Raw genomic sequence first — 26,410 nt, 5'->3', positions numbered from 1 at the left:
GAAGTTAGCTGTTGACACTGCAATTTTTGATGGTGAATGTCTTGTTCAGGCTGCCTTTCTTAGAAGAAGTTCAGGCTAAACTAGTTTGGCTATTTCTGAGGAGAAGGCTGGGAAAAATGCATCGTTTGCTCATCTCTGAGAGAAGCTCCAGTGCCTCGTGTTTTGGGTGCGGCAGGTTCAGACTTCCAGTGTAATTGCCGCTCAGGGCTGATATGGGCCGGTCTCGGCTCAGGGGCTGGGACTGAGAGGCAGGTCCTGTTGAATTGGTCACCCTCAGGAAGAAGGGTTTTACAGAGCTGGGGTGAAGGAGGCTGAGAACCTGGGTCGGAGTGCATGGAGGGCAAGGAGAAGTGACATCTTGGAGATATAATACTCCACAGGAGTAAGATACCATCTGGATGTGAAAATGTATAGAAAAAGGGCTGACTCAAAGGCATTTATCTAAATGATGGGAAAGAATATTATCTTGTCATCCAGAAAGTGGCCAGGGTAGGAGGCATTGTAGAAATTGAGACCAAAATAGCCAGACGGTGAAAGCGGCTGTAACTGCTGTCTGCAGCAATCCTGCCCCATCCCTCCATCTCCCATCTTGTCCTTGCAAAGGTGTTGCTGAGACAGGTTTGGGCAGAATAAGACGGAGCTAAAGAATGAGGCAAACCTGCTGACTGTCAGTAGGGAAATGATAAGTTGAATTTATACCTGGGAATGGAATTACCAAAGGAGAAGGTCCAGAGCCAGAAGAGAAAATTGCGGTTCATTAACAAGCATTGATTTGATGAGAAGATCTGTAGAAAATGAGTGTGTGCCTATACGCTTAAAAAGTATTGCAAAGCATATATGAAGGTTAATGACAGTCTTATAGGTAACTCTCATCCTGGCAAAGCCTAAACTTTCCAAGCTTAGCTTGCAGACTCAATAATGTGTTTGGAAGACAGTTTTGCGTATTGTACTGTGTTTTCAGTGTCCTATAGCTCAAGGAACTGGGCACTGCTGAACTCGAGCAGAAGTTAAAGCAGGATGTGTGATGTATATAATGAAAGTTGCAGACCTGCAGAGCATTTAGGTTTTAAAAGGGAAACTGGTTTTGTGATGAAATCATGTCAAATGTGTAACAGAGCCTTTATTTGCCTCGCTGCTATTGTATTTAACCTCACTCATTGGGGGTTACCTTACCTTGCCTTCATACTCGTTTTTGTGAGGTGTGCACTGGGAGATTTTTTTTTTTTTTTTCTTAAACACCCTCTGTGGAAACAGAGGTCTTTGCTCTACCCTTTTCCACCTATTTCAGGGTTTTAATTTGAGCGGGAGAAAAGTCTGGGGATGTAATCTTTGTGTAATCAGAGATCGTCTTTATTAGCGGTCAGACAGGCTGGAGCTAGATAAAGCCTGATACAGGGATTTGGTGATAACTTCTCTCTGCATAAGTCAAAGGTTGCAACACTGTGAAATTTGTAAATTATTACACAATATAGAACTGAAACCAGTTTAATATTCCCTGGTCTTGAGGTCCAGGAGTTTGAGAGGAGAATGTTTTTATAGCAGAGAGAGGTAGGCAGCTTTCTGCTGCTGTGTGGCCTCTTAAAATCCAAAATACCAGTTTTGTTGTGTAGCGCGTAGATGGGATATTCACCCTTCACCCACATCATAAATACAATTCCTCTGAAAATCACTGAACTTGTGCATGTACCCACCAGCTGCAGCCAGCAAGACTGAGCCTTCTGCCCTTTAAAGTCAGAGCAAAGATGAAAATGGAGAGATCTGGATAACTTTCCTAACCTGCCACTGCCCTACTATTTGACCCATGGCAATTCTTCCTGTTTCTCTTCTTTTCTGCTGTGTTGTGGCTGGGTCTAATTATAGATCAAACTGCCTTGTTTTTTTACTTCACAACTGCAGCAAAAGCACCAGTAGGAGCTTTTCCATTTTCTTTGATGGCCTCAGGATCAAGCCCTGTGTAAATACCATCTGCAACCAATCCTATGCATAAAAGGCGAGGGGAAAGAGAGGAAACTAGTAATTCTTCCTGTGCGCACATTTTCTAGATTCAAGTTACAAGTTTCATGAATCTGAAAAGACTCATCTGAAGCAACAAGACAAGTCAGCATTTTTTTTTTTTTTTTTTTTTTTTTAGTTTTTCAAAGCTGCAGATACAGGCTCTTCTTTACACTTTGCGCAGATGAATTACGTGACAATTATACAACTTTCTTCAGAATGAATTAGGCTTTTTAAAGCTCAGTTTTGCTCCAGGTGAATTTGGGCTGCAGTCTGGCTGAAGGAGAGGGGCAGCTGTGCTCCTCTGCCTCCCCCCCGCACACACTACCCTTCACGCAGCTCAGGGAGCTGACCTGGGAGAAATTCAACCCAACAAAGTACTGAAAGCTTGGTTAGTCTCCTCATCCAACCCACAATAAAGCCTCATGAGTGGAAGTATTAACACAAGGGACCAAACCATTGCTTCCATGAAGCTGCTGCTCCAGCTTTTCTGCCTTCTGCACCACGCCCAGCCTGTTCCTGCCCTTTGCCTTGCCATAGCACCAGCATTTCTCTAACCACGCTTTGCCAGTGCAGATTTTAGCTGAGCCGTGTCCCTGGAACAGTTTCTGTGGGGGCGAGGGCTGCGAGAAGGGCAGGAGACCACAGCAACCTGCACTTAGCTGTGCCTAAGCTGCCATGGAGCTGTGTGTTTACCAGTGCCAAGTTCTGCTCTGCTTTAAGCTGTTCATGCTCAGCCCTGCACACTGAGTTTCTGGGGGAGAAGGGAGAAGAAAGATAGGGGTTTTTTGTTTTAGGGATACCTACCAGATCATGAGCTCATCAGGGAATAGAGGGATGCTTATATACAATCATACAGTACTTCAAGGTGTGCAGCCAGGCTGCTATCACATTTCACAAGGAGGTTGGTTAACTATTGTTGCTGCAGCAATTTATTTTTGTTCAAATTTTAGTCCTTCAGAACAACATTTTTATGTATAAAAGAAACTTTCAATTTAGGAAGGAAAGATCAGGTCTGTGTTTTGTTGGTTTTCTTTTTAAAAAAACTGTTGAGTTGTCTTGTCCTCGGACTGTATTGAAAATAATCATTGTTCACAAACAGACATCTAATAAGTGGAAAATAAGTTTTTCTCTGGGACGTTTTAGCTTATAAAGTACAATTTTAAAGCAGCATGCTTTTTTCACACAGGCATATGTACAGAGTGTCAAATAAGCCTTTTCTGTTATTTTCAGTCTGTTGAGATTGACTGTTTCAGGGTTTGGATGTCTGCTATTTAAACAAATGTAATTATTACAATTCATTGGATATAATGCACTTCTCAATGTAGTCTAAGTTTCAGTTCACTTCTCTTTATTTTGGTTCAGGTAATTGTGACAAATAGTCATCCCTCCCTCCCTCTGAAGTTAGAATACAGCCAAATGTAATGGGTTAATGGTTAAGTATAATTAGGGCTCTAATTGAAACTCTGCTTGTGGCTATTTGCATGCAAAGCAGTTTGGGGACAGCCTTCACAAAAGCTTTTGAACTGGAATAGCCTCTGTCAAAACACTGGAGTGTTCTCTTAATATGGTTTCCTTTGCTTTGCAGGCGCTTAAATACTTTAAACAAATGTGCAGTGATGAAGCTAGAAATTAGTCCCCACAGGAAAAGGGTAAGTTCCTTTAACATCTTCTGTTACAGCATTGGACATTAATAAAACTGAAAAAAACCCATCTAGCAGATTGCTTAGCTGCGGTCTAGGATAATACCTGAGTAGAACCTGGCAAGGACACACAGTCAAAACTCTGCTTATCTTTCATTTTGTGTTCTCACTGAGTGAAAACTGCAGGACTTGGCTGCGGGTAAAGGTTATTCGTCTAGCAAACCCTTCCCCGGGATGCTGCTCCCAGTCTGAAAGGCACTGGGCTTCTCTGCCTGCCAGTGAGGTTGCCTGTGTTGTAGCATATTACCTGCACTCAGGCAGGATTGTAAAGAGTATGCTTGATGGAGGAGATCCTGACCAGCCACGATGAGCTGACCTGAATGTTAGAACATCGTCCTTGGCTTCCGCTTCACAGTTTTGGTTCTTTGTCATCACGTTAGAATTGTATTATTTTACTATGATGTAGACAGGATCAGTTAGACTGTACCTGGCCTGCAAAAGAGAGAGCCAGCCTTTTGTAGGTTTGGGCACATTGTTTCCTTGTTTTTTAATTGCATAGCTCAAAATTAAAGCAATATATTTACAGAATACATTGGCTACCTTTTTAGAAAGTTTGCGTGTTTCCAGGGAGCTCAGCAGGCATTAAAAGTGTTTCCTGAATCTTCAGGATCCCTGTGGAGCGTGGTGAGAAATAAGAGAGCACCTACTGCAATTTCAGTAAGGTAGTACCGACAGAAAGCTGAGTTGCTGGGGTTTGCTAGTAAGGTACCACTCAATAGCTGTCTTAAAACTATGTGTGTGTCCTAAGAGGGATCAGTAGTTGATACTGTCCCCTGGGATATGACAACTGCAGATAAAGATGACTGAGCTAAGGCAATACAATGCTGCCCTACCCTTAACAAGAATGCATACAAATGCTCTGAGGTTGTTTACCAGGAATTAATCCCCTCTTTCCCTATCTGTTTGTGGTATGTTGGAAACAGCATCCAAGCTCCAGAAGATAACACTCTGAGGCAGCATATGTAGGAACTCTTTAAAAGTAGGAATAGACAGCTGGCTTGCCATTTATGACCGCCAGAAGATTTCTCCTCCTTGTTCCTGAACCTTGTTAACACTGGAATGATCAGTATTGCTGTTAGAGGTCAGACCAGGCCTGACTTCAGGTCCAAACCTGGGATCTTCCGGAGTCTGGATGTTACCTTTTGTTTCAGTCCTTCCTGATTTTCATTCACCACCCATGTTCTGGACTTGGATCCTGTTCCCTTTTGTTGTTGACTTCATTAAAATCAATACTGAGCCTTTAAAGCTTTTTGACGCTAGGGAAAAATTGTGCTGACAGAAACATGTTTCCTTATGTTTGCATTGACCTCTTTGCAAATTAAGATCACTTTACTGCTCCTTTTTTTCTAGTCAAACCACATTCACCACCGTACCATCATTATTATCCACTGGCTGGTTCAGGTGACTTTTTTCCTCCTGAAAACTTTAAATAAGTGAGCCAGTCCTCTTAGGTTTTCATCTGAGTCATGGACAGAAGTAATTTGTAGTAGTTGGGAAACAAAGAAAATGAGGCTTCCTCTGTGTCTCGTGTGTATTTGTTTATAAAAAATAAATACGGTGTTTCACTTATTTTCCTGAGCTGATGAAATGTGCTATTAAAAAAAACCACCCAAAAAACTAGGAGAGGATCAGGAGCTAAAGTATGCATAAATAAAACACTTGAAATATGAAGAATTTACTTGTTTTTCAGAGAATAAATGTTTGTGTTCCTGGCACACAAATAGTTACAGTTTGGGGCATGCTTGTGTGTTTGTTTTTAAATTGAAGCAATCTAAACAAATGAAGTGAAACTCATGGAGCTGGGTGGCAATTAGTGTTTCCTACTCTGAACACCAAAGGTTATTTTGTGGTTTCATGGTGTCGTATTAAAATATCTTCATTGGTTTTATTCTTCTAACATGAAATTTTCCAGATATTTGGAAGACCAAATATGTCAGTCCCAGGATCATTCCCGTTCAGTATTTAGATGAAAAGATTGTAGGCATAAGGGATGTATGTGTAATTGTGCCCTCAGGCATTAGTCATACATCAAACATCATCAGTGGAGATGTTATTTACAATTTACTTACGTGCTATACTGTCAGTGAGCTCTTGCTGCTCGCTATCTATGAGTGTTAAAGTTTGCCTGAAGCGAGACTGAAGTAGAAACTTCACAGGACATTCTTAAAATGTTAGCTGCTAGCCTGTGGGAGGAAGAGTGGACCAGGTAAGAGCCTGGAGGCATCACACTCCTGCAGTGCAAGAGCTTCTTTTGCCATCTCATTAGTCACAGCGAGGAGACCGTTCAAACATCCCGAATGGGTAAGGAATTAAGCCACTACAATTCAGAATGTATGAGAAACATCATGTAATTGCAAAGAGGAGTATAAACACACAGCCACTATCAACAGAGTGTAACTTTGGAGAGAGTCCAGAGGGACCCCAACCCCTGACTGACTCCAGTTTAAAATTTTATGCATGCCAGGAATTTCCATTGATCTGAGGGCTATCCACTGTGACTAATTAATTAAAAGTCTGTGGATACTAGGGTTTTTAGAGAAGAGCAATTTAAAGCAGATTGCATTGTTTGTTTCTTTTTACGAAGCGTGTATCTTCTGTATTTAAAAACTGTTAAAATATATTGCCTGTCCCATGTTGTCTTTTCCTGTGATGGGCTTTATGGCCTAATCTTCCTCCCCCTGAAGCAAAAGACCGTTTTCACTTTAAATTCAGTGAGAGCAAGGTCATGCTTACAGCAGTTTAGTGGGCATTGTATTTAAATGCAACCGCCTTTGCTGTTTGGGCAGTTTGCAAGCAGTACTTTCAGGGTTGTTCTTCTTTGCAGAGCGAAGATTCGGATGAAGATGAACCTTGTGCAATAAGTGGCAAATGGACTTTTCAGAGGGACAGCAAGAGGTGGTCGAGGCTTGAAGAGTTTGATGTGTTCCCTCCAAAACCGGACTTGAATACCCCCTCCCCTGAAGCTCCTCACCTTACTAGCGCGGCAAGCCGTGAGAGTGTGCTAACAGACCTCAGCGAACGCCAGGAGGTGGCTTCTATTCTGAGCATCAGCAGCACTAGCAGCCACCAACCAACCCTGCAGAGCGAGGCATCTACCACCAGGACAAATTCAGTTGTGAGCGTTTGTTCTTCAGGCAATTTCGTAGCAAATGATGACTCATTCAGCAGCCTGCCCTCGCCCAGGGAGCTGAATAGCTTCAGTTTCAACACGAAAGCCAATGAGAAGAATGCCAAGTCCAAAACAAAGAGCCTGCTCAAGAGAATGGAGAGCCTGAAGATCAAGAGCTCTCACCATGGCAAGAGCAAAGCTCCTTCAAAGCTTGGCCTTATTATTAGCGGGCCCATCCTCCAGGAGGGCATGGATGAAGATAAACTGAAACAACTTAACTGCGTGGAGATTTCTGCCCTCAATGGCAACCACATCAGCCTCCCCATGGTACGAAAAAGGAGCGTCTCCAATTCCACCCAGACCAGCAGCAGCAGTAGTCAGTCTGAGACAAGCAGTGCCGTCAGCACACCCAGTCCCGTCACGCGAACACGCAGCCTCAGTGCGTACAATAAAAGGGTGGGCATGTACCTGGAAGGCTTCGACCCCTTCAACCAGTCAACATTCAGTGATGTGATGGAGCAGAACTTCAAGAACCGGGAAAGCTTTGCAGAAGACACGGTGTTTTTTATCCCTGAAGATCATAAGCCTGGCACTTTTCCCAAAGCACTCTCCAACGGCAACTTCTCCCCAACAGAAGGCAATGCCTCTGTGAACTGGAGGACAGGGAGTTTCCACGGACACGGCCATCTCACTCTCCGGAGGGAAAACAGCATCGACAGCTCCAAAGAGCTGGGCATGGGGAAAAGGCGCAACTCCTCCAGCTCAGTGAGCAGCCGCCTGAGTATTTATGACAACGTGCCAGGCTCAATCCTGTATTCCAGTACGAGCGACCTGGCTGACCTTGAAAACGAAGACATATTCCCAGAACTAGATGACATCCTGTACCATGTCAAAGGGATGCAGAGAATAGTAAACCAGTGGTCAGAGAAGTTCTCAGATGAAGGGGACTCTGACTCGGCACTTGACTCCATCTCCCCGTGTCCTTCCTCTCCAAAGCAGATCCACCTCGATGTAGATAACGATCGAACAACACCGAGTGACCTTGACAGCACGGGAAATTCGCTGAACGAAACAGAAGAGCCTGCGGGGATGCAGGACAGGAGGGATTCTGGGGTGGGCGCATCGCTGACACGGTCCAGCAGGTGAGATCACGGGCGCTGGGACTTGGGGTGGCCCTGGTGAAGTCCTCTGCAGCCCGAGTGTCTCTATAGGAGCTCCATCACACTCAGTTAAGGTGCAATAGAAGTTGTGGCTATTCAAGCACACACATGCTGTTCCCATCGCTTCCAAAAACAATTATAGGCAAGGGAAGTATTTGTGCAAGACCGTTAGACAAGTGATTCCCACACTTCATAGCTGTATGTTTGTATGTTCAGCCCGAGTTGCCACTGAAAAACAGCTCGCTCAGCAAGTCAGTGGAGCAATGTTAAGGCAGTTTTGGGGGATGATAATTCTTCAAACTGAAATGGTGTGTAGGAGGGAGAGGGACCTCAAGTTGGATTATTCACTTTTTAAGTTGGTTAGGAGAACCAGTGTAAGTATGGTCTGGTTTGTGTCAGTGTGTAGTAAAAGCCTTGACTTTTAGACTGTTTCAAAAAATTGCGCTTTTCAGTAGCAGGCTGTTACTTAATAGCATGCTAGGGCATTAAATCTGCAGGGAAAATGAGGTTTGTTTACTTTCCCTTGATCGCTGTAGCACAGTGCGGGGCTGGGGGAGTCCCAGTGGCCTCCCAGTTTCTGCTGGGAGTTTTACCATGGGATGAATGACTGTATTTTGTATTGTGAGTAGAGCAAGGAGTTAAATTCTTTCTAGCTTTGTTTCCAGTTTTCCTTTAAAACTGGTGCAAATCATTTAGGGCCTGGTTTCTGCTGTCACTTAGTTGCCTACAGCTGCTTGTATAAACTTAATGGGACTTTTAGAGGTGTTTAGTTACCATTCGATGTGTCTTAAAAATTTGGCCTATTTTTTCTTAATGGAGTTTTTTGATTCCCACTGCCTTAATACTGAAAGGGCTTCTGAAAAATGGGTGTTGGAGCCCTCGGAGGATATCTGACAGGGCAAGACCATGTAGTTAACACTGAGCTATGGGTCAGCTCAGAGTGCACGTTCCCATCTGAAGCACCCGCACGTGCTGCATCTCACCAGGTGAGGCAGAGACGCTGCCAGCTGATGCCTGTGAAATCTCAGAAGAGAGCGGCCGCCAAGGGCAGGGAGCTCAGCAGTACGTTTGCGGTAATTCTTGCACGTGTCTTGCAGAGGCATTTCAGTGACCGGTCCTTGCCCTGTCCCCATCTTCTCCGCAGGCACAGGCTGAGGTGGCACAGCTTCCAGAGCTCCCACCGGCCCAGCCTCAGCTCAGCGTCGCTGCAGATCAACTGCCAGTCCGTGGCACAGATGAACCTGCTGCAGAAGTACTCCCTCCTGAAGCTGACTGCTCTCCTGGAGAAATATACACCTTCCAACAAGCACGGTTTCAGCTGGTAAGGGCACAGTGCCATGTGTAGACAGGCCGACTATGCAAGCACGACAGTTGTGCTCATTCTGAGCAACTTTTGGAAAGATGCAATGAATCCCTCTGTCCTTCTTTTTCCATATTTGTACTTCTTCCTCCAGCCTGTGTTGGTAGTGATTTGTAGTTTCCTAAGACAGGGCTAAAATCACTAACCCTTTACGTAAGTGTAATCTTATTAGGCTTGAGAAGCATGTTTATAGGGGGCATGTGAGGAAACAAAAGCAATGAAGTACAGGCCAGCTTTCTGAGCAGGAAGATGTCCACTATCTGTAGAAAAAGAAGGACTAGTTTTTTACTGAGGCAGTTAGCGAGCAGTGGCACAAACCTCAGTAGATCTTAATAGGCTTGCTTTTCTTCAGTTATTCTTAAATATTTGTATTAGTTTCTCTATATAATTATGTAATTAAGTAATGTAAATTTCCTTTAGTTCTAGTGCCTTATTAGCCAAAATCTGTCTCCCCTCTTTAAAGCACTATAAACCCAGTTAGCTTGCAAAAAGATGGAGGGGGGGAAGAAAGGTTGGGAGAACCATGGAGTTTTTTGTAAGCAGCAATTTCGGCTGTGGCCAGGTGTTTGTAACCCGGCTGAATGTTTTTTGTCAGAAGAATGAAATAGAAAGCTCTTTTATAATTGTATCTGCAGTACAGCCTGTGTAACCTTCAGGATGCAAAAGACGCAATAAAATTTTTCTTCTCCCTACCACAGGCCAGCCTCCTCCCTTCCCCAGGAGTCATAGAGAGTACTTAGCTTCAGCATCAAAGTACCTCCTGTTCAAAGGCTGTTATTATGTCAGCCTTTCTAAATACAGAAGTTGTTTGTTCTGAAAGACAGAAATAAGTATTGACCAGTTATCCCTGCATGCTTCAGATTCTCGGTGGAGATCGCAATGTGTTTTTTCACATTCCATTGGCATGTTTTTTGACAAAGCAAGTATTATTCATACATATATCAATAATGCCCTAAACTTAACTATACGGCAATACAAATTGGTTCTGTTTTACTATGTAACAGATTAGTCAGCTGTAAATCTAATGCACTGTTTGCATAGCTGTACTGTATATTGAAATGTTAAATAGGTCTCCCTGTTTTCCAGTGCTACTGTGTCCTATTAGTTGTTGCACTGGACATTAGCTTTTCTCTCTGCTCAGGAAAATGATCTCAATATTTTCACATTTTCATGGCTTTTTTTTTTTCCCTTTATGAAACCAATACTCTTGGGGACCTGGGGGTAAATCATTCTTTTGTATTTAGTAACTTTTTCCTTGGAGTCATAAGCAGATGGAAAGGCCTCTCATTGAAACTGGAGTGGGAGGTGGGGTTAACAACAGTCACTGGCTGACAAGGAGGGGGGTCCCTCAAAGGGGTTGTTTATAGAGCTGAAGTTTTTAGCTGACAAACTCAAATGTATTACATCAGTTTCCTGCTGTTATGCACACTGGTGGGTGGTGGACCCAGTCTGAGGACTTTGCAGAACAAGTAGTTGACATACAAAAGCTCATTGTTCAAATGCCCATCTTTCCCGAAACCTAAAGAAGCAGTGTTATAAGGGGTCACTGACCGCAGGATTTATTTTGACTCTTTTGCAATTCAATCTGGCCCCTGCAGTTTTAGCCTGTAGCTTTTGTCCTACTAATATTGATGGAGTAGCACCACATTAATACTTATAGGCAGCATACTGCCCTGAATGTCAAGCATTTCTCTTAGAGAAACTCTGCTTTCTGTTCTCTCTCCCTTCCCAGCCCTGAGTGGATTAGCTAATTTATACTGTCACTACTTTTCATGTTACTAAAGTGTCTCACTTATTTTCACTGACTTTCTGAATTACTGGAAATACAGAAGATAAATGGTCAACAGAGGTTTAACTTAATTTTGTCGTTCCCTTTGCTTAAATAGGGCAGTACCAAAATTTATGAAGAGGATAAAGGTGCCAGATTATAAAGACCGAAATGTGTTTGGAGTACCGCTGCAAGTCAACGTCCAGCGCACAGGGCAGCCTCTCCCACAGAGCATTCAGCAAGCCATGCGGTACCTCCGCAACCACTGCCTGGATCAGGTGGGTTTTGCTGTACTCTCATCCCATGTGCATGCAGCACCCAAAGCCCGGCCTTCCATTAATTTTTATCGTTCCTGGGTCAGACTGAAAAAAGTTGGCTCGAAACCGGACAAAATAGATAATTAAGGCAAGGAAAGCTTCCCATGAAATTAGAAGCCATACGTAAGAAGCTAAAGAGCATACTTACATTTCAGATTTGCTGAACTCATTGTAAATGTATTTACCTTTCCATATATGTTTAGGTTGGACTGTTTAGGAAATCTGGAGTCAAATCAAGAATTCAGGCCTTGCGTCAAATGAATGAGAATTCAACAGACAGCGTCAACTACGAAGGCCAGTCTGCTTACGATGTAGCAGACATGTTAAAGCAATTCTTCCGTGATCTCCCTGAGCCTCTCATGACCAACAAACTCTCCGAGACCTTCTTACAGATATACCAATGTAAGTAGTGAGATTTCTACAGCAGATGGCAAACGGTCATTTGTGTAACAAGGGTGGAACTTTCTAATACTGCTCCTCTAGGCACTACCTGTGTTCTGTATGTTGGTCTTTGCCTTTCTCCAGCAGCCGTTATAGTTCAGGCTGTCTCATAAGGAATGGACTTTTGATGTTGTAGTTGTATAACGATTTATAGTACAAGTTCTTTTCATTTCACCTTTCTCTGTAGTTTGGGAACAAATATAAATCCTCCATCACATGCTATAAAGTTTCCTCTCCTCTTTGAGCATACTTGATATTACGGTTTGAAAATAAGCCCCATCTGATGTGGCTAGGTAGAGGAGCTGTGCAGACACTACATGAACAGAGTTTGGGACTTTAGAGGAGATTGAAATCCACTAAATTACTGAGATTTTTTGGTAAGAGCAAGGCTGCCAAAAAATTTCTATTTTCTTATAATTCATATTCCTTTATCCTTCACCACGACTTTTGAAAATGACCTTTAAGTTGAAAGCTTTTATGTTACTGACTTGTAGGTACTTTACTGATAGGTACCATAAACAGAAAGTGCCTAGAATAAATCACATCAAAAATGGAGTTTATCAATGCACATGAAAAGAAATAATTAATCTTTCTGAGATGGCAGGTTCAGCTCCAGCAAGGGAGACATTCTCTTTTGTGAGCTAGATAAATTGAGTTCTGTATAGATGGTAATTTTGTGCTGGATCTTTCCAAACAAAATGTTGTCCTTCAAAAGTTTTCTTCAGCATTGTTTCACTGGGAATACTCTCACTTTATAAAATGGCCAAAAATGAATTAATGTTTTGGTGACCAGAACTCCAAAGCTTTTTGAAGTATTCATGGGGGTCCCAACTGATTGATGCACTATGGGCACCTTGCTGATGCTGTGGTTTCTCTCCCTAACACCACCCCAGCTCTCTCCCCATGTATTCTTCCCATGGTAGCACAGCTACAACAGAACTTACTGCAAAAACACCTTCTTTGAGCTCTTGCTGTATTTTGTGCCCTCCTTATGAAGATGGTTACAAAAAGATTACAGGAACTTCCTTCAGAGCTCTGTAGGTGGAGGCAATGGTTTAAAATAAAAACATACCTACCGTTGTTTCAGTGCCCGTATTTTTTTTGTGTGTTTGGATTTCCAAGAAGGTTTATGGAGAAAATTAATCAGACTCTTCACTTCCATGCATATTAAACAGCAACTCTTTGTGGGTTTAGTGCCAGAAAAAGTTTGACAGAGCATTGTAGAAGTATCTGTTCCTTTCCTTTTGCAGGCGGTAGGTCTGAGGATTCCCCAGAGGGGGTCGGGAAGTATTATCTCTGTGTAAAGCAAAGAGCCTTAAAGCAGCTGCAAATTTTGTTTCCCTGCAAAGGACAAAATTTCCCTTTGCTTTGGTGTTATGTACCAGGCTGCACACTGGAATTGTCTGCACGTGGCTTAAATGTGCTTTGAGCTGATTGAGGGGACAGTGTGGAAAACAGTGCATTTTTGCTTAAAATTGCTTTCTAAACTCACCTGCTAGCCTTACGAAGTTGCTGAAGCCCAAAGCAAATACCAATTAAATACCTGGTTAGCACCAAGTGTATTATGAGACATGGAGTGAGGGTGGTGTGGTGCCAATGATGATATAAATGCTCCAGGACTCAAACTCTGATGTTGTCTTCAGAGGTGGCTTATGGGAAATCCCTTTATAAGACACAGATCTGGTCTGGGTTGTTTCATTTTTTGTTCCCTTCAAGCTTGGAGGAAAGGGCCTTATATAAAGACACACGTCAAATTTTTCCAATGGCTGTTTGTTGTCAGTAACCAAGGAGCCGTTTAATGGTATGGGGCTTCACAGCGTTGACTTTCTTTTTCCACCGCATGACTTTGAATGATCTGCTCAATAAAGCAACCGTCTGTGTTTGGTAAAGCACTTTCTGGATATTTTATGACATCATTGTTGAAAAGGTTTTCTAGCCAATTTATTTAATTAATTCACCTATTCTAAAATGCATTCATGTTTTGAATTTCTTTGAAAGCCAAAGAATTTCTAAATTGGCTGGACTGTGTTTGCTTGTTCACTGCCTGACTCCAGGCTTCTGTCATTTTAGTGCATCTGCGGGAGCATGTAGCTGTTGAAATTAAAGCTAAAATTAACTCTGGCCTAGGCACAACTTCTTCTTGCTTGCATTTCTTGTGAGGCAGGAAATAGCTGAGGGTAGTTAAACTAGTGGGTTAAAAAAAAATTCCTTCATGTTTCCTATGAATGGTATGCGTCCTGAAGGAAATCACTTCAAACTTGAGTCAAATATTTGAAGCTGGAGTTTGCTTTGGGATGTATTCATGCTGTGTGTGTGGAAAATCAATGGGCTGATGAGAGAATTACTAATATTATGCAGATGTGCCAAAGGATCAGCGTCTCCAGGCTATCAAGGCTGCCATTATGCTTTTACCCGATGAGAACAGGGAGGTCCTCCAGATTCTTCTCTATTTCCTGAGTGATGTCACAGCTGCAGTGAAGGAAAACCAGATGACACCAACAAACCTGGCCGTCTGCTTAGCACCTTCCCTCTTCCACTTAAACACTCTCAAAAGAGAGAATTCTTCCCCAAGGTACGTCTCTAGGGAGCAGGGCTCGCTGCTGCTGGCGCCATACCACAGCTAGTGGTGATGTGCAACAGGTACGGTCTAGCATTGACCCTACCAGTTGTGATCACCTCGGACACCTCAGAGGGCACGGGGTGTAGAATGGTTATGGGATCCTACCTTCCGTTAGAGATTTGTTAAAATATAAGAAGTCCATAAGAAGGAATAAATGGGGGGGGGGGATTCCAAAGAAAAAGTTTAGAGAGAGTAGTGAGAGAAGTCAGTAACACCATGCCAAGATTTGTTCCCAGGCAGCACTGCTTTAAATCACCAGCAGATTTGGGAATCCTACTGTTTTCTTACCAAGTGTCTCTCTTGCTCTCCATTAACTAACTGGGTTTGTGTGTGTGTGTGTGTGTGTGTGTGTGTGCTCTTTTCCCCTGTGAAGGGTGATGCAAAGAAAACCAAGCCTGGGAAAACCCGATCAGAAAGACCTAAATGAAAATCTGGCTGCAACCCAAGGGCTAGCTCATATGATCGCTGAATGCAAGAAGCTCTTTCAGGTAAAACATCTATTTGCAAAACTGATGGGTATAATACTGGCCAACATGGCTTCAATCTGCTATATAATGGAAAGCTAAGAATGTCTCTTTATTTTAACAAAGTTTAATACGTGGTAAATAGCTTTTTAAAAATGTTTGCATCCTGATCTGGGTGCATACTTGAATTAGAAGTGGTGCCAGAAGAAAAGAGAGTTGTTTTGTTGGCACTGGTGCTCAAAAGTCATGAGCCAGTTGTGAGGTTTGGGACATTTTTGTTACATCCCAGCTGCATTTGAAATATGTTTTCAGGCCTTTATTGTGCAGCCATCAGGGTCTGTGAACTTCAGCTCTAATTACAAAGCAAGAAGTTATTTCCAGGAATTTCAGTGCTTGTTTTATACTTAAATTCCCTAGAGTTAGCAAGACTAGGCCACTAAAGCGTCCTGGAACATGACACTGTCAAACCGTAGGTTGAAGGGTCTGTAGGAACTAAAGCATGCTCCCTCTAGGGCCTGGGATAGAGAACCAGACAAGTCTTGAGTCCTGGTTTTCCTCACTGTCATCAGATCTTTTCAGAGCCCTCAACTGAAGACGTGCCTGTCTCTTTTTTCTTGCGGCTGACAACTGATCCCTCCTTCCTTCAGTCTGAAGGATAAACTGTGCTGTGGGAATGGATAGGAGTTATGTCGCAAAGAGGGATACCCCAGAGAAAAAAATAAGACACCCCATAAATGAGAGACTAATTTGAGTTAAATCAAAGTCACAAACTTACTTAATTTTGGCATTTCTTCACATTGAGTGCTTGACCTGACACATACACGTCCCACCACTTACAGAGCTAGTGTACCAATTTTTCTGTGGCTATCAAGCTGCTAGACTAACTCTGTGATTTGGGGAGAGAGCTGCAAGAGGATGATTTCACCCTTGTTGCCCCTCAGATACCCGAAGAAATGAGCAGGGGCCGGAACTCATACACGGAGCAGGACCTGCGTCCCCTCAGCCTGGAGGAGCTCCGGGGTGGCAGCAACACCACCGAGCCCTCCGACTACCACTGCTACCTCCAGGACTGTGTGGATGACTTGCTCAAAGAGATGAAGGAGAAGTTTAAAGGCTGGGTCAGCTGCTCCACCTCAGAGCAAGCGGAGCTGGCCTACAAGAAGGTATGCACCCTGTCACTCACGCCACAGCTCTGGTTTTTAGCTCATCTTCTCTAATAGAAGTAGGCTTTTGACATAGGATATTACAGAAGGTTCAGTGCACACCTTTACTTTGCAGGTAGATTTAAGAAAAAAAAAAAACAAACCTTAATCTTTTGACATAGTTGCACACTGTCTAAAAACAACATGTCTTTCAGCAGTAGTTGGCTAACATGCATAGATTTGTGTTCTTCTGTTTATCCAGCCCAGGAATGTTCACTGTGTTGCATTTACACGCCTTCACTCACATGTGCAAAGCCTTGACAGGCTGAGTGAAGCCTCCAAGCACTGTCACTGTGCAGGCAGTAGGAAAGAAATTTCTCGGCTCTAATCTTGCACAGCTCGGAGCTAGCACAGGGAGAAGTGTTTCAATGAGTTCAATTTAAAAAATAAACTTGGAAAAGTAGGATATTTTTCTGTAGCATCACAATTTAATAGTGACCCATACTGGAGAAGATAACTAACTAAAAAATAATTTGGAAGTCAGCGTGCAGATGCCTTTGGCTCTTAGGGAAGCAACCTTAGTCTGAGCTTACGATAAGCTTAGTACAATATATACATATAAGTGTGTGTATTTAATTTGCTGTATTTAGCAAACACTAAAATAGAAGGGAAAAGAAAGTGTAAGGAAGAGTAAAACTGAGGAGTCTGTGCTGATTTTCGCCAGGTATGTGAAGGTCCCCCGCTCCGGTTATGGAAAACTACCATTGAAATCCCAGCTACGCCAGAGGACGTTTTAAATCGTTTACTTAAAGAGCAGCATCTTTGGGATGAAGATCTTATAGATTCGAAAGTAATCGAACCTTTGGACAGCCAGACAGATATATACCAGTATGTCCAGAATAGCATGGCACCTCACCCAGCCAGGGACTTCGTGGTCTTAAGGTAAAACTTCTGTTTGCGATAATGTTTATATCCTATACATACACCAACCTTGCCTATGATATCTGTATAATGTAAGTTATATAGGTAAATATCTATTTGTGCATAATTTGAAGTCTTAGATATTTGAATTACTGTTTGTCAAAGATAAGACTTTTTTTTTCTTCTTTTTTCTTAGAACTTGGAGGACAAACTTCCCCAAAGGAGCTTGTGTTCTTCTAGCAACCTCAGTGGATCATGACCGTGCTCCAGTGGCAGGTGTTAGAGTCAATGTGCTCCTGTCTAGGTATCTGATTGAGCCCTGCGGGTCAGGAAAATCTAAACTTACCTACATGTGCAGAATTGATTTAAGGTATGAATTTCCACTCCGTCCTTTTGTGGTGATAACTTTTCTTGTATTGTTTTCATGTAGTCAGGACAAAATTTAGATAGTTCAACAGGCTTTAGTTTGGCCAGTAGTATGTACTTCTCAAAGGCATGCACGCAGGTCTCTAAGATGTCACAGAAAATTGGCTTCAGTGCACATCTAACAGCAGGTGTGGTTTGTTGCATTAGAAGCCTCCAGTATGTGCTCCACCATAGCTGTTGGTATATAATCCCAATCCCTTGTATTGGGATGCAAGGACCTGTTAATTTTAATATTAAGTTGGTAAAGAGGACCAAGTTCTCACAAAACTTCTCATAACTTTTCCTCACTGTGGCAAACATTTTTGAGCAAGTCCATGTATTAGCAAGGCTGAGCTGAGCAATAAGCAGTAATAAGGCGATTTCCTAGTCGGGCGTTTAACCAGCTAGATAGGTATATTTGATTCTGACTAAGAAAATGCATGCAAAGTTACTGGTAACTACTTCATCATTACTTTTTCTCCACACATCAGGGGCCACATGCCAGACTGGTACACCAAGTCTTTTGGACACTTGTGTGCATCTGAAGTCGTTAAGATACGAGACTCTTTCAGTCATCAGAGTCTTGAGAGCAAGGAAGTAAAATCCAGGTGACTACTGAAGAGGAACAGCCACGCACTCCACACCTCAGCAATGTAGACATTACCCAAAACTGAGGCTCGTCCACTGCAGACCGGACTAGTGTACCATCTGCAAGTCATGTCATGAAGGGATGACAGCATGAGAACTTGACTGTGAGCATTACTATAGGACTGTGGCCATACCATACACTTCAAAGCTGCTTCCTGTCTGTGTAAGGTCTATAGTGTAGGCCTCGACTGGAATACATAGGAGGACTGTGTGCAAAAAAAAAAAAAAAAAAAAAAAAAGTATTTTACTATTAGATGGTTTGAATTGCTTCTGAGAAGCAAAATTCTTTAAATGCAAAATATATTATGAAATATGGTGAAGGCTCATCATTCCCATGTGAAATACTTAGCTTTATGTACATACCCATGTCATTGTATTTGTAGTGCATTGAGGGACTGGTGTATCCACTGGAATAGTTGGTACTCTTCAATGTGTTCTCACTGAGATAAGCAGAGAAAGGTTTGCACAGAGATTAAAGTGTGAATGAGTGTGTTAATGGTTGAAAGGATAGCAGAAGTCGAACTTGAAATGTGTCTGGTACACTGATAGGCAATCAGAATGGATTTTAGTATGCTGGATACAGTTCAACCTAGAATGGGGCTGCCCTGTGGACCAGGAGTAGCCATCCTTCCCATGTGCCAGTTCTGCATTTTCCTCAGCTCTAAGCTTGTTAAAAACCCTAAGCAGATGTTACAAGAAGCTTGCTCCAATTACTGTCCACTCCTTATCCAGATGATCTTTTAGGAGTGATTAGCAATTCTATAGCAATTTTAAGTAGATATACTTTTGAGCAACGTAGCAGCTTAGAAATGAAATGTCTATGCAACAGTGAAGAGAGCCAGTAACGTCAATTGTTAATTTGCCAAAAAATGTTTGTTGCTTTTACTCCTACCTGTGTTAACTATTAAGTGTTTTAATGAGCTTTTATATATTTTACTGTATTCTAACGGCTCAAGAGGAAAAAGTCAACACTGGAGTTGCAGTGCCAGGAGGTGGCAGGACTCCTGCAGCAGGAGGTGGGGTGAGGTAGCTAGGAAGAGTCGCACAAGCTCTCTCCCTTTCTCTTCCTCCTCTGCCTCTTTTCCTAAAAGCTGCACGTTAACACAAACAGAACCTGGATGTGAGCAATTAGGAGGGTTATATTTGGGAGCAGAGAGGAGGGTAGGGTTTTGTCTTGGGTTTTGTTGGGTTTTAAACCCTTTGGGATATTCCCCCCTCCTTAAGAATCAACTTGAATGAACTGTGGGAAGTCTTGAGGTCCTCTGGAAAGATGTCTTTCTGTAGGTTTTACTGTAAAGGTAAAGATTTGCTTTCGAGGTGCAGTATTAAGCGATAAATGTATTTTGTGGCTAGGGTATGAATGAGTTGCAAGATGGAATTTTGACTGAGACTTTGTTACCATTGTCAGTATTATTTTAAGCTTTTTGATGAAGATTTTTTTATTACCGCAAATAATGTAGTACTTCCAGTAACAATGTTCCTCATGAGTAGGAAAACCTTGTATATTCTTCTACATCAAACACTTTTGAATTTGTAAAATTGTATGTTGTACATACCATTCTATTGTAAACATGTATACTTGCCCACAGTGTACTGTCAAACATAGATAAAGCATGATAAAGATTATTTAAAATATACCTGTATTTATACCTCAGATATTCTTTTTGGGTTTTTGTACCTCAAGTATGTTTTCTATTGTAAATGTGCTTTACATGACTATGATCTACGTGAGAGAAAGGAAAATGTTTAACTTGCTATAGATGTCTGTACAGAATATACTCAATAAGTGCACTATTAAATGTTTAAAATTGGAGAAGCATAATGTTTTTTATTTTATTCTGCAGTCTTCCTTCCACTCTCATACCCAGAGGAGGAGGCATTTTTCTTACCACCGGTTCTTTACATACTGCTTACAACTGCGTAGCCACCCCTGTCCTATCCCAGGTCAATATTTTTAGCATTGTTAAAGGCTACCACCAAAGCAATTTCAGAATTTTTGGAAGACAAAGCACTTCCGTGATGGCAGACAGCTGGACAGAAATACTTCCCAGTCAATAGCTTCATACATTTAAAAGTAAGAATAAACCTCTGTTTTGCTTCTGTCTTGTGGAAAGGTACTCCTGAATTTAACAGCGAGCACAGCAAACTCCTACTTGATATGCAGCTGTATGCAATGCTGAAAAATAATTCACCACTTTCCTGTTTTCTACGAGGAGAACGAGGGCATGACGAGTTATGGAATCATAGGTTCGCTTTAAAAAATGCAAGTGTGAAAGTAATTGGAGAAAGTTAAAGCACACACAGCAGTGAAATGAAGCCAAAGAGAAGGCCAGAAGGATATACAAACAACTGACTAAGGTGAAAAATGAAGCCAAAGACAGCTGTTAATTCAAGCAACTTTAAAAAGTTTTTAAAGTCTTAGCCAACAGAAATATAATTTGGGCATCTGAAAGAGGATTTTGATTTGTGAGGCTTGTCTAACAGAGTAGCTGGAAAGAGGCCTGCTGCCTTTCAGTTAGCAACATCGTCGTATTCTTTCTCCCTCCTGATCACTGTCAGTTCCCACTATGTTCCCAAGGGAGTGGTGAGGGATGCTGCTTTACAGTCTGGCAAAAGCAAACCTCTTGCTGTCATAGTATTTCTCACACACCAAACAGTCTTTTAGAGAACCTTTCTGATAAGGAACTGTTATTTGTCTCGCTCTTATAGGTTATTTTTTCTTTCCAGGTCAATACTAAAAATAAGGCAAAGGCACAATTAATTAAAAAAAACAACCAAAGAAACAGGTTTGTTCACAGTTTTGGGCCCTTGGAACAAGCAGAGTTAGAGCCAATTTATTTTTCTCTGTAATGATGGTTTTGTTTGTATTTTTAAGCACACTAATGCACGACAGACTCTTCAGGCACTTCAAGGATTTACTCTGTTTAAAGTACATTGAGGTTACTTTCAAATCGGCATTTTCCTAAATATTTCTAAAACATGAGTTAATTTTGACTTTTCTAAATAACCTCAATCTCCTGAATGTTGTTTTCTTGGTACCTTTATTTGCAGGTGCCCATGTTGTAGCTGGACAACAGAATTCAAGTTTCCATGTCTGTGTTTCTTGTCAGGTGTCACTCACGGCAGCGCTGGCTCTGGCTCTGGCTCGAACGCTCTTTTGCTTTAAGCAGTGGTTGCCGCAGAGGAGCGTAGGCTGGGTCCCCGTTCGGTTCCGTCAGGGTGCTGATATGGCTAACTGCCTACATGGCCTCCCCAGCACAGCACAGGTCCAGCCGCCTCTGTGCTTCATAAATGCTGAATTTCAGTACTGCTTCCTAACAAATTCAAATGGAAAAATTCACATTTTTACTGTCATTCCTCAAGTAATGCACTCCACAATTAGATATTTATGAAGCTGTAAAAAATCAGTGGCCTTCATCTTAAAGGCCAGAAGGCAATGTCACTAACACACATGGACAGTCTAGGAAAGTGAGACTTTGAAATGATGCAAAACAGTACCTCTGCAGTCTGGTACAAGATCTTGGAAAGAGCAGAACCTGGTATATATCCACAACAGTCTGTGCCAGGAGAAAGTTGATATGAAAACAGTATCCATGACTTGGGCTACATAATAAAAGGTAGATATTTACACTTTAGACATATGAAAATTAAATGTTATACACAGATCTTCTGCTAAGTGCTGGAAGGTGTCCTACAATCATAAGGAATGAAATCAAGATACTGTTTTAATAGAGCAATACACTAAATTTGCAAAGACAAAATGCTAGTTCCTTTGACTGTGTTATACCATAACCTGTCAATAGAGCCATTGACTCTATCCATTATACAAGGAAATCTTAAACATTTCTGAAAAATTACTTTCAACTATTTCTCATCTGTCAGCCCAGAGCTATATCATTTCTCTTGCAAGAAGAGGTATCAATGTCTAAAATGATGAATAGCATAGCACTGGAGGTGAAGGTGAAGTACCGTTCTTCTTATTGATTCTGATAGGTAACTTTTGCATCCATGCTTCTTTTGCATTGAGCACTATCCATCCCAAGCATGGCTTGCTCCCTTTCCCCTCCCCTCCGCACCATCCTACTATATTTTCCTGTATTGCCTGAGGCGTCCAGAATGCTCGCAAGAAATGCGAGCCCTAGCTGAGGCCAGGGACAGTAAAGAGCAGTGAAGGATGGGAAAGAATTCAAAGAACAAAAAATTCCATCAAAAGAGATTAAGGCACTGAAGGGGTACATTTATACAGAAAGAGTCAATACACATAATCTGGCCACTAGACAAGAGGGATGTAGTAAATGTCTGCTAGCACTGGAAGGTCATAAAAACACAGAAGAAGAGTTCAAACTAGCTGAGTGGGTGTACAAGTTGGGATAAAAATTCGTTAATGGAAAATCTGAGGCAGAAGGAAAGGAAAAGGCATTTTCCAGACAGCAAGAGGTCTTTGAGGCTGTGGGACAAACTCTCCCTGAGAAGTAGCAAGAGCGTAAGTCATTTAAAACTGCGCAGACTAAAACCCTGGAATCATTGCTGCACTAGCTTCCATAAAGCATCACAAAGACCTAAAAAAGGTCCTCTCTTCATTATTTGACATGATTACAGGACATACAGGCCCCCAGTTTTCACCTGGAAGTGTCGGGTAGCACTGCCTTGTTGAGTAAGAAACAACATGGTGTCAAAAATAAAGTTACGATTAGGTAACTCAATTATTTTGGAAGTTGCTAATGAGCAAGTCTTTCTTTAAGAATTACACTGGAGGTTACGGAGTGCAGTTTGCTTATGTTTTGTAGAAGTGGACATTCGTTTAAATAAGAAGATGCAGTGCCTCCACGCTATGGGCCAAGAGCATGAAGACTGGCATGGGGAGGTTACCTGACAACTGGGAGAGTCTTTCACTTTTCTAACATGTACTCAAAACCCAGAAAGATCTATAACTGATAAGCATGATTTCCCTGTCATAGAAAGAATCAAATCCATTATTCCATAGGCTCAATTTTTTTTTGTTACTAGAAGAAGAAAAAGCTGTACAGCATGTTGTGTATGCTTCTCCAGTTACCAGTCTTCTACTAGTCACTTCATTAGCTCAAGTAATAAAAGGGTGACGTGGTGGGTCTGAACATGACAGTTACTCCTGACCCACACAGACATTTCTTAATACTTTATAACAGTAAAAATTGAAAAGCCCCTTAGGAACAGAATTCTCAGTGAATGAAAGAATATTACTATTCCAAATATCAAATATTCAAAACATGATGGAGTGTTAAAAGTGCCAGGACAGTAATGTAGGTGTTCCAGGGAGCAAAATTAAATAGCATTTTCCATGATAGGATGGGATAAGCCTGTTTTAAGCATAAAGACAGGACAGTATAGCTGTGAAGGTTCTGGTTTGAGGAGGCTTGTGCCTCATTTATTAGAGAAGTTGGAAGATTGCTAGCAATGAAATGGGAATTTCAAGAAAAGGTGGGCTTAATTAAATCACTTGAGTGTCATTTTAGAGAACTGACATTTTTTTAGATAAGCCAGCTAGTAGCAGAAGTAGATCACGTTCATAACACAGCCCAGACTAAGATGGTGTACAGACTGTGGGTAATAGAGGAAGGGTTCTTCTAAAAGGAAGAAGAGGACCCAGTTGGCCAAACACTTCCGACATGTTTAGTGACATAGCAGTCTGAAATACCTATTCAAAACAAACAGGTCATCTGATAAGATTTCTGCTTTGTTTCAAAAACAGCTGAAAGAAAATAAATTCAGGTCAAGGCATTGTTGTGAGCTGGTTAAACATGTAATCTTCAGCTAGGCTATAATTCAAGTTTGTAGAAACACTGACAGTATGGTTAGCAAAGTTCCCATAGCCACTTTTTTACCCCTACTACTGGGGAAGGTTGTACAATAGAGCATATTTTTAAGTAGTCCATTTAAACATTTGAAAAGGAATGCAAAGATACCAAAATATTTGTTTTAACTCAATCACTTAGTCTCCAGCAGTCTGTGTTCTTTTCATTTCTCTAAATACCTGCCAGCACCACAGCAGCACAACAGAATCTCTCAAGAGCACACATGGGGTTTTTCGCTGAACTATAGGAATGCTTTTTTTTTTGTTGTTGGAACATAAAAAGGGGTTAGGGAATTTTGCAATCTTTGCCCTTAACATTTCTAAAACGTACAGTCCTTACTACTGCTGCCCACAGGATAAAATTTCTTGTTGAAGCCTTTGTCACCTACTTCATTTATCAACCGGGGCTTCTAAAGCATACAAGGAGTAATAAGGCATTCAGTAACAGTCATACACATAATAATCCAAATTGATTTTGAATATCCCACCTCAGTGACATGCCTACAAAACTAGAACTACTTAAAATCATTCCTCAAGTAAAAGCAAGAAAATGGTAAAACTTTACTACCCATGAACAATTCTGTTCACCAGCAGATAACAACGAAAATTGCTTTGTGATATATAGAAAAGTAGTTTTGAAAGCCTTGCTAGACCTTTTTAAAAAGAAAAGGAGGTCCATTAAGGTAATGTGTCTGGAAAACAGCGCTTGCCCTTCTTCTGCACAGACACTATACTCCGTTATCTGAAGCCTGGGAGAAGCACATATGGAATACCGAAACTGCGAAATTCTGGTGCTGCCTCCTGTAAATCCTCAGCAACGGTGAGGTATCCACCTCCCAGTGAGGGGAGAAGCAGACGAAATCAGAGGTGAGAACTAACAGTGATTCCCTTCTCCCAAGGGCATCCCATCTCTGTGCCACACTCCTCATCAGATCAAATGGTACATGCAGCATAGAAACACATATTCCTAATAACGTGGGGCAAGTATTCAATTAAAGTGGAAGCAAACCGCATTTAGAAGGGGTCATAACCACTCATGAATTCCAGGACCATAACAGTGCCCCTAGCATCACTAACACTACACAGTGCTTCGTCTGCAAGCTCCCTGATTTAGCTTTAGAGGCCTCTGAAAACACATTAAATTGTGTTTGGAGACCTTTTAAGAATGACCTTGAGCATGTAGAAAAGTAGAGATTTTTTCTAGCTAATGCCTGAACCATAGTCTAAAAAAAGAAAAAAAAAAAATCATGTTTGCTTTCTTCCCCTTTCCAGCCTATGACAAGAATAAATGCTTGTGTATAAAAATAGCATATAACCTTCTAGGTAAAGCACTCGCCTTGTGGCATTAGTTGCAAGGCAGAATAGTTATCGAACTAGGTTCAATTCATCAGACTTATTGGACTGGGGAAGGAGGAACGGCTATGCCCCAAGCATCCTACTGGATAAGGCAAGATCGATGAGAGAATGAATGACCCGTGGAGAGCGGTGATGGAGTTCAGAGGCCCCGCCACTGCGCAGTACAGAGGTTTTAGCAGGCCAGTCATGGCTAACAGACTGTTAGGCATGTATTTGATAAAAAACCTAAGCAACTGGCAGACCTTGGGGAGTTTTAAGTGTCTAAAGTTTTAGGCTTGGATAGAACCATATCCCCAGCTTACTGCTAGAAACTGAGCCCAGAAGCACCGATTCAAAATTGCACCAAGTTGTCTGAGGAAAGAGGGGAAAACGAGCTGATTTCAGCTCTGTAACAGAAGTAATTATTTTCAGTATATCATTAACATTAGTAATTCATTACTAGTCTTCAGAGATGGGTTTTTTGCAGACCTTAGAGACAAATATATTTACAGAAGTTCCTGCTATTTTTCTCGTTCTTCAATTTCTGCACTAGCCACTTGGGCTTACCTCTGAACATATTTTTCACAAGAGCCTGCAGGAAGTTTCTTGTGCTACTTTTCTGAACAGTCCTATAATGGTCACTGTCAGAGAGAGAGAGCATTCATTTAAATTGATCGGCAGCATGATCTGGGACATGACATGATACTTATTGTGCTTCTGTTTATAACGCACCATGCAGAAACGCAAGTCCAACATGCTTTTCTTTTTTAATTTCTTGAAAATTGCTACATATTTTTTACTGTTTAATCACTCTGTCTTGCTGATTTAGAGATTTTCTATGAGGCTTTATACAAGCTTTTTTTTTTTTTAAAAAAAAAGCTGCTTTCCTGTGCCTCCTCTTCCTCTCTTGTTAAATTGCTAAAACAGTTTCCAGGGCCAGCCGCTCTGTGCAGTGGTTTGCTGGTTTCTGATGAAAGAGCTGCTGCCAAATTTTATAAAGAATGTTCCCTGGGGCACAGAGGGGAGGGAAGTATTCTTCATGGCCTCTGTTTGCTTCCTATATTGTTTAACAAACAAGCAAACTGCCCTGCAGTTGCTCTGACCCCTATTTAGACGTATCCCTTTCAGGCAGCCACACAAATGAACTAGGAAGGAAGTACCGTCACGGCCCTTAGAAAAGATAGAGGGAAATAAA

At 41.8% G+C, this 26,410-nt stretch overlaps 2 protein-coding genes across 6 annotated transcripts in view; one reads left to right on the top strand and one right to left on the bottom strand.

Annotated features, from left to right (window-relative positions):
* DLC1 (DLC1 Rho GTPase activating protein) overlaps positions 1–19,860 on the top strand; it is a 234,092-nt gene extending 214,232 nt beyond the window's left edge. For all 4 annotated transcript variants that reach the window (XM_009474256.2, XM_087736638.1, XM_087736639.1 and 1 more), the window contains 11 exons: positions 3,581–3,644; positions 6,520–7,946; positions 9,109–9,285; positions 11,211–11,370; positions 11,613–11,811; positions 14,209–14,422; positions 14,844–14,958; positions 15,876–16,097; positions 16,801–17,018; positions 17,194–17,367; positions 17,894–19,860. In XM_009474256.2, the coding sequence (XP_009472531.1) occupies positions 3,581–3,644; positions 6,520–7,946; positions 9,109–9,285; positions 11,211–11,370; positions 11,613–11,811; positions 14,209–14,422; positions 14,844–14,958; positions 15,876–16,097; positions 16,801–17,018; positions 17,194–17,367; positions 17,894–18,014 (3,091 nt within the window). In that variant the 3' untranslated portion in view covers positions 18,015–19,860. The remainder of the gene's footprint in view (positions 1–3,580; positions 3,645–6,519; positions 7,947–9,108; positions 9,286–11,210; positions 11,371–11,612; positions 11,812–14,208; positions 14,423–14,843; positions 14,959–15,875; positions 16,098–16,800; positions 17,019–17,193; positions 17,368–17,893) is intronic.
* Positions 19,861–20,944: 1,084 nt separating this feature from the next.
* Positions 20,945–26,410, bottom strand: part of TRMT9B (tRNA methyltransferase 9B (putative)) — a 45,087-nt gene continuing 39,621 nt past the window's right edge. The window contains exons 9-10 of one of the 2 annotated variants that reach the window (XR_015699682.1): positions 21,549–21,653; positions 20,945–21,364 (exon numbers count right to left, since the gene is read on the bottom strand). The gene's annotated coding sequence lies outside the window, so the exon portion shown is untranslated. The remainder of the gene's footprint in view (positions 21,365–21,548; positions 21,654–26,410) is intronic. The other variant, XR_015699683.1, reaches the window with a different exon arrangement.

Source organism: Nipponia nippon, unplaced genomic scaffold (assembly GCF_047370975.1).
Source record: "Nipponia nippon isolate SJK-2023a ecotype South Korea unplaced genomic scaffold, ASM4737097v1 scaffold_6, whole genome shotgun sequence".
NCBI classification, from domain to species: domain Eukaryota; kingdom Metazoa; phylum Chordata; class Aves; order Pelecaniformes; family Threskiornithidae; genus Nipponia; species Nipponia nippon.
Note: the sequence above shows the minus strand (reverse complement) of the source record. Positions and strands in the feature narration are given on the sequence as shown.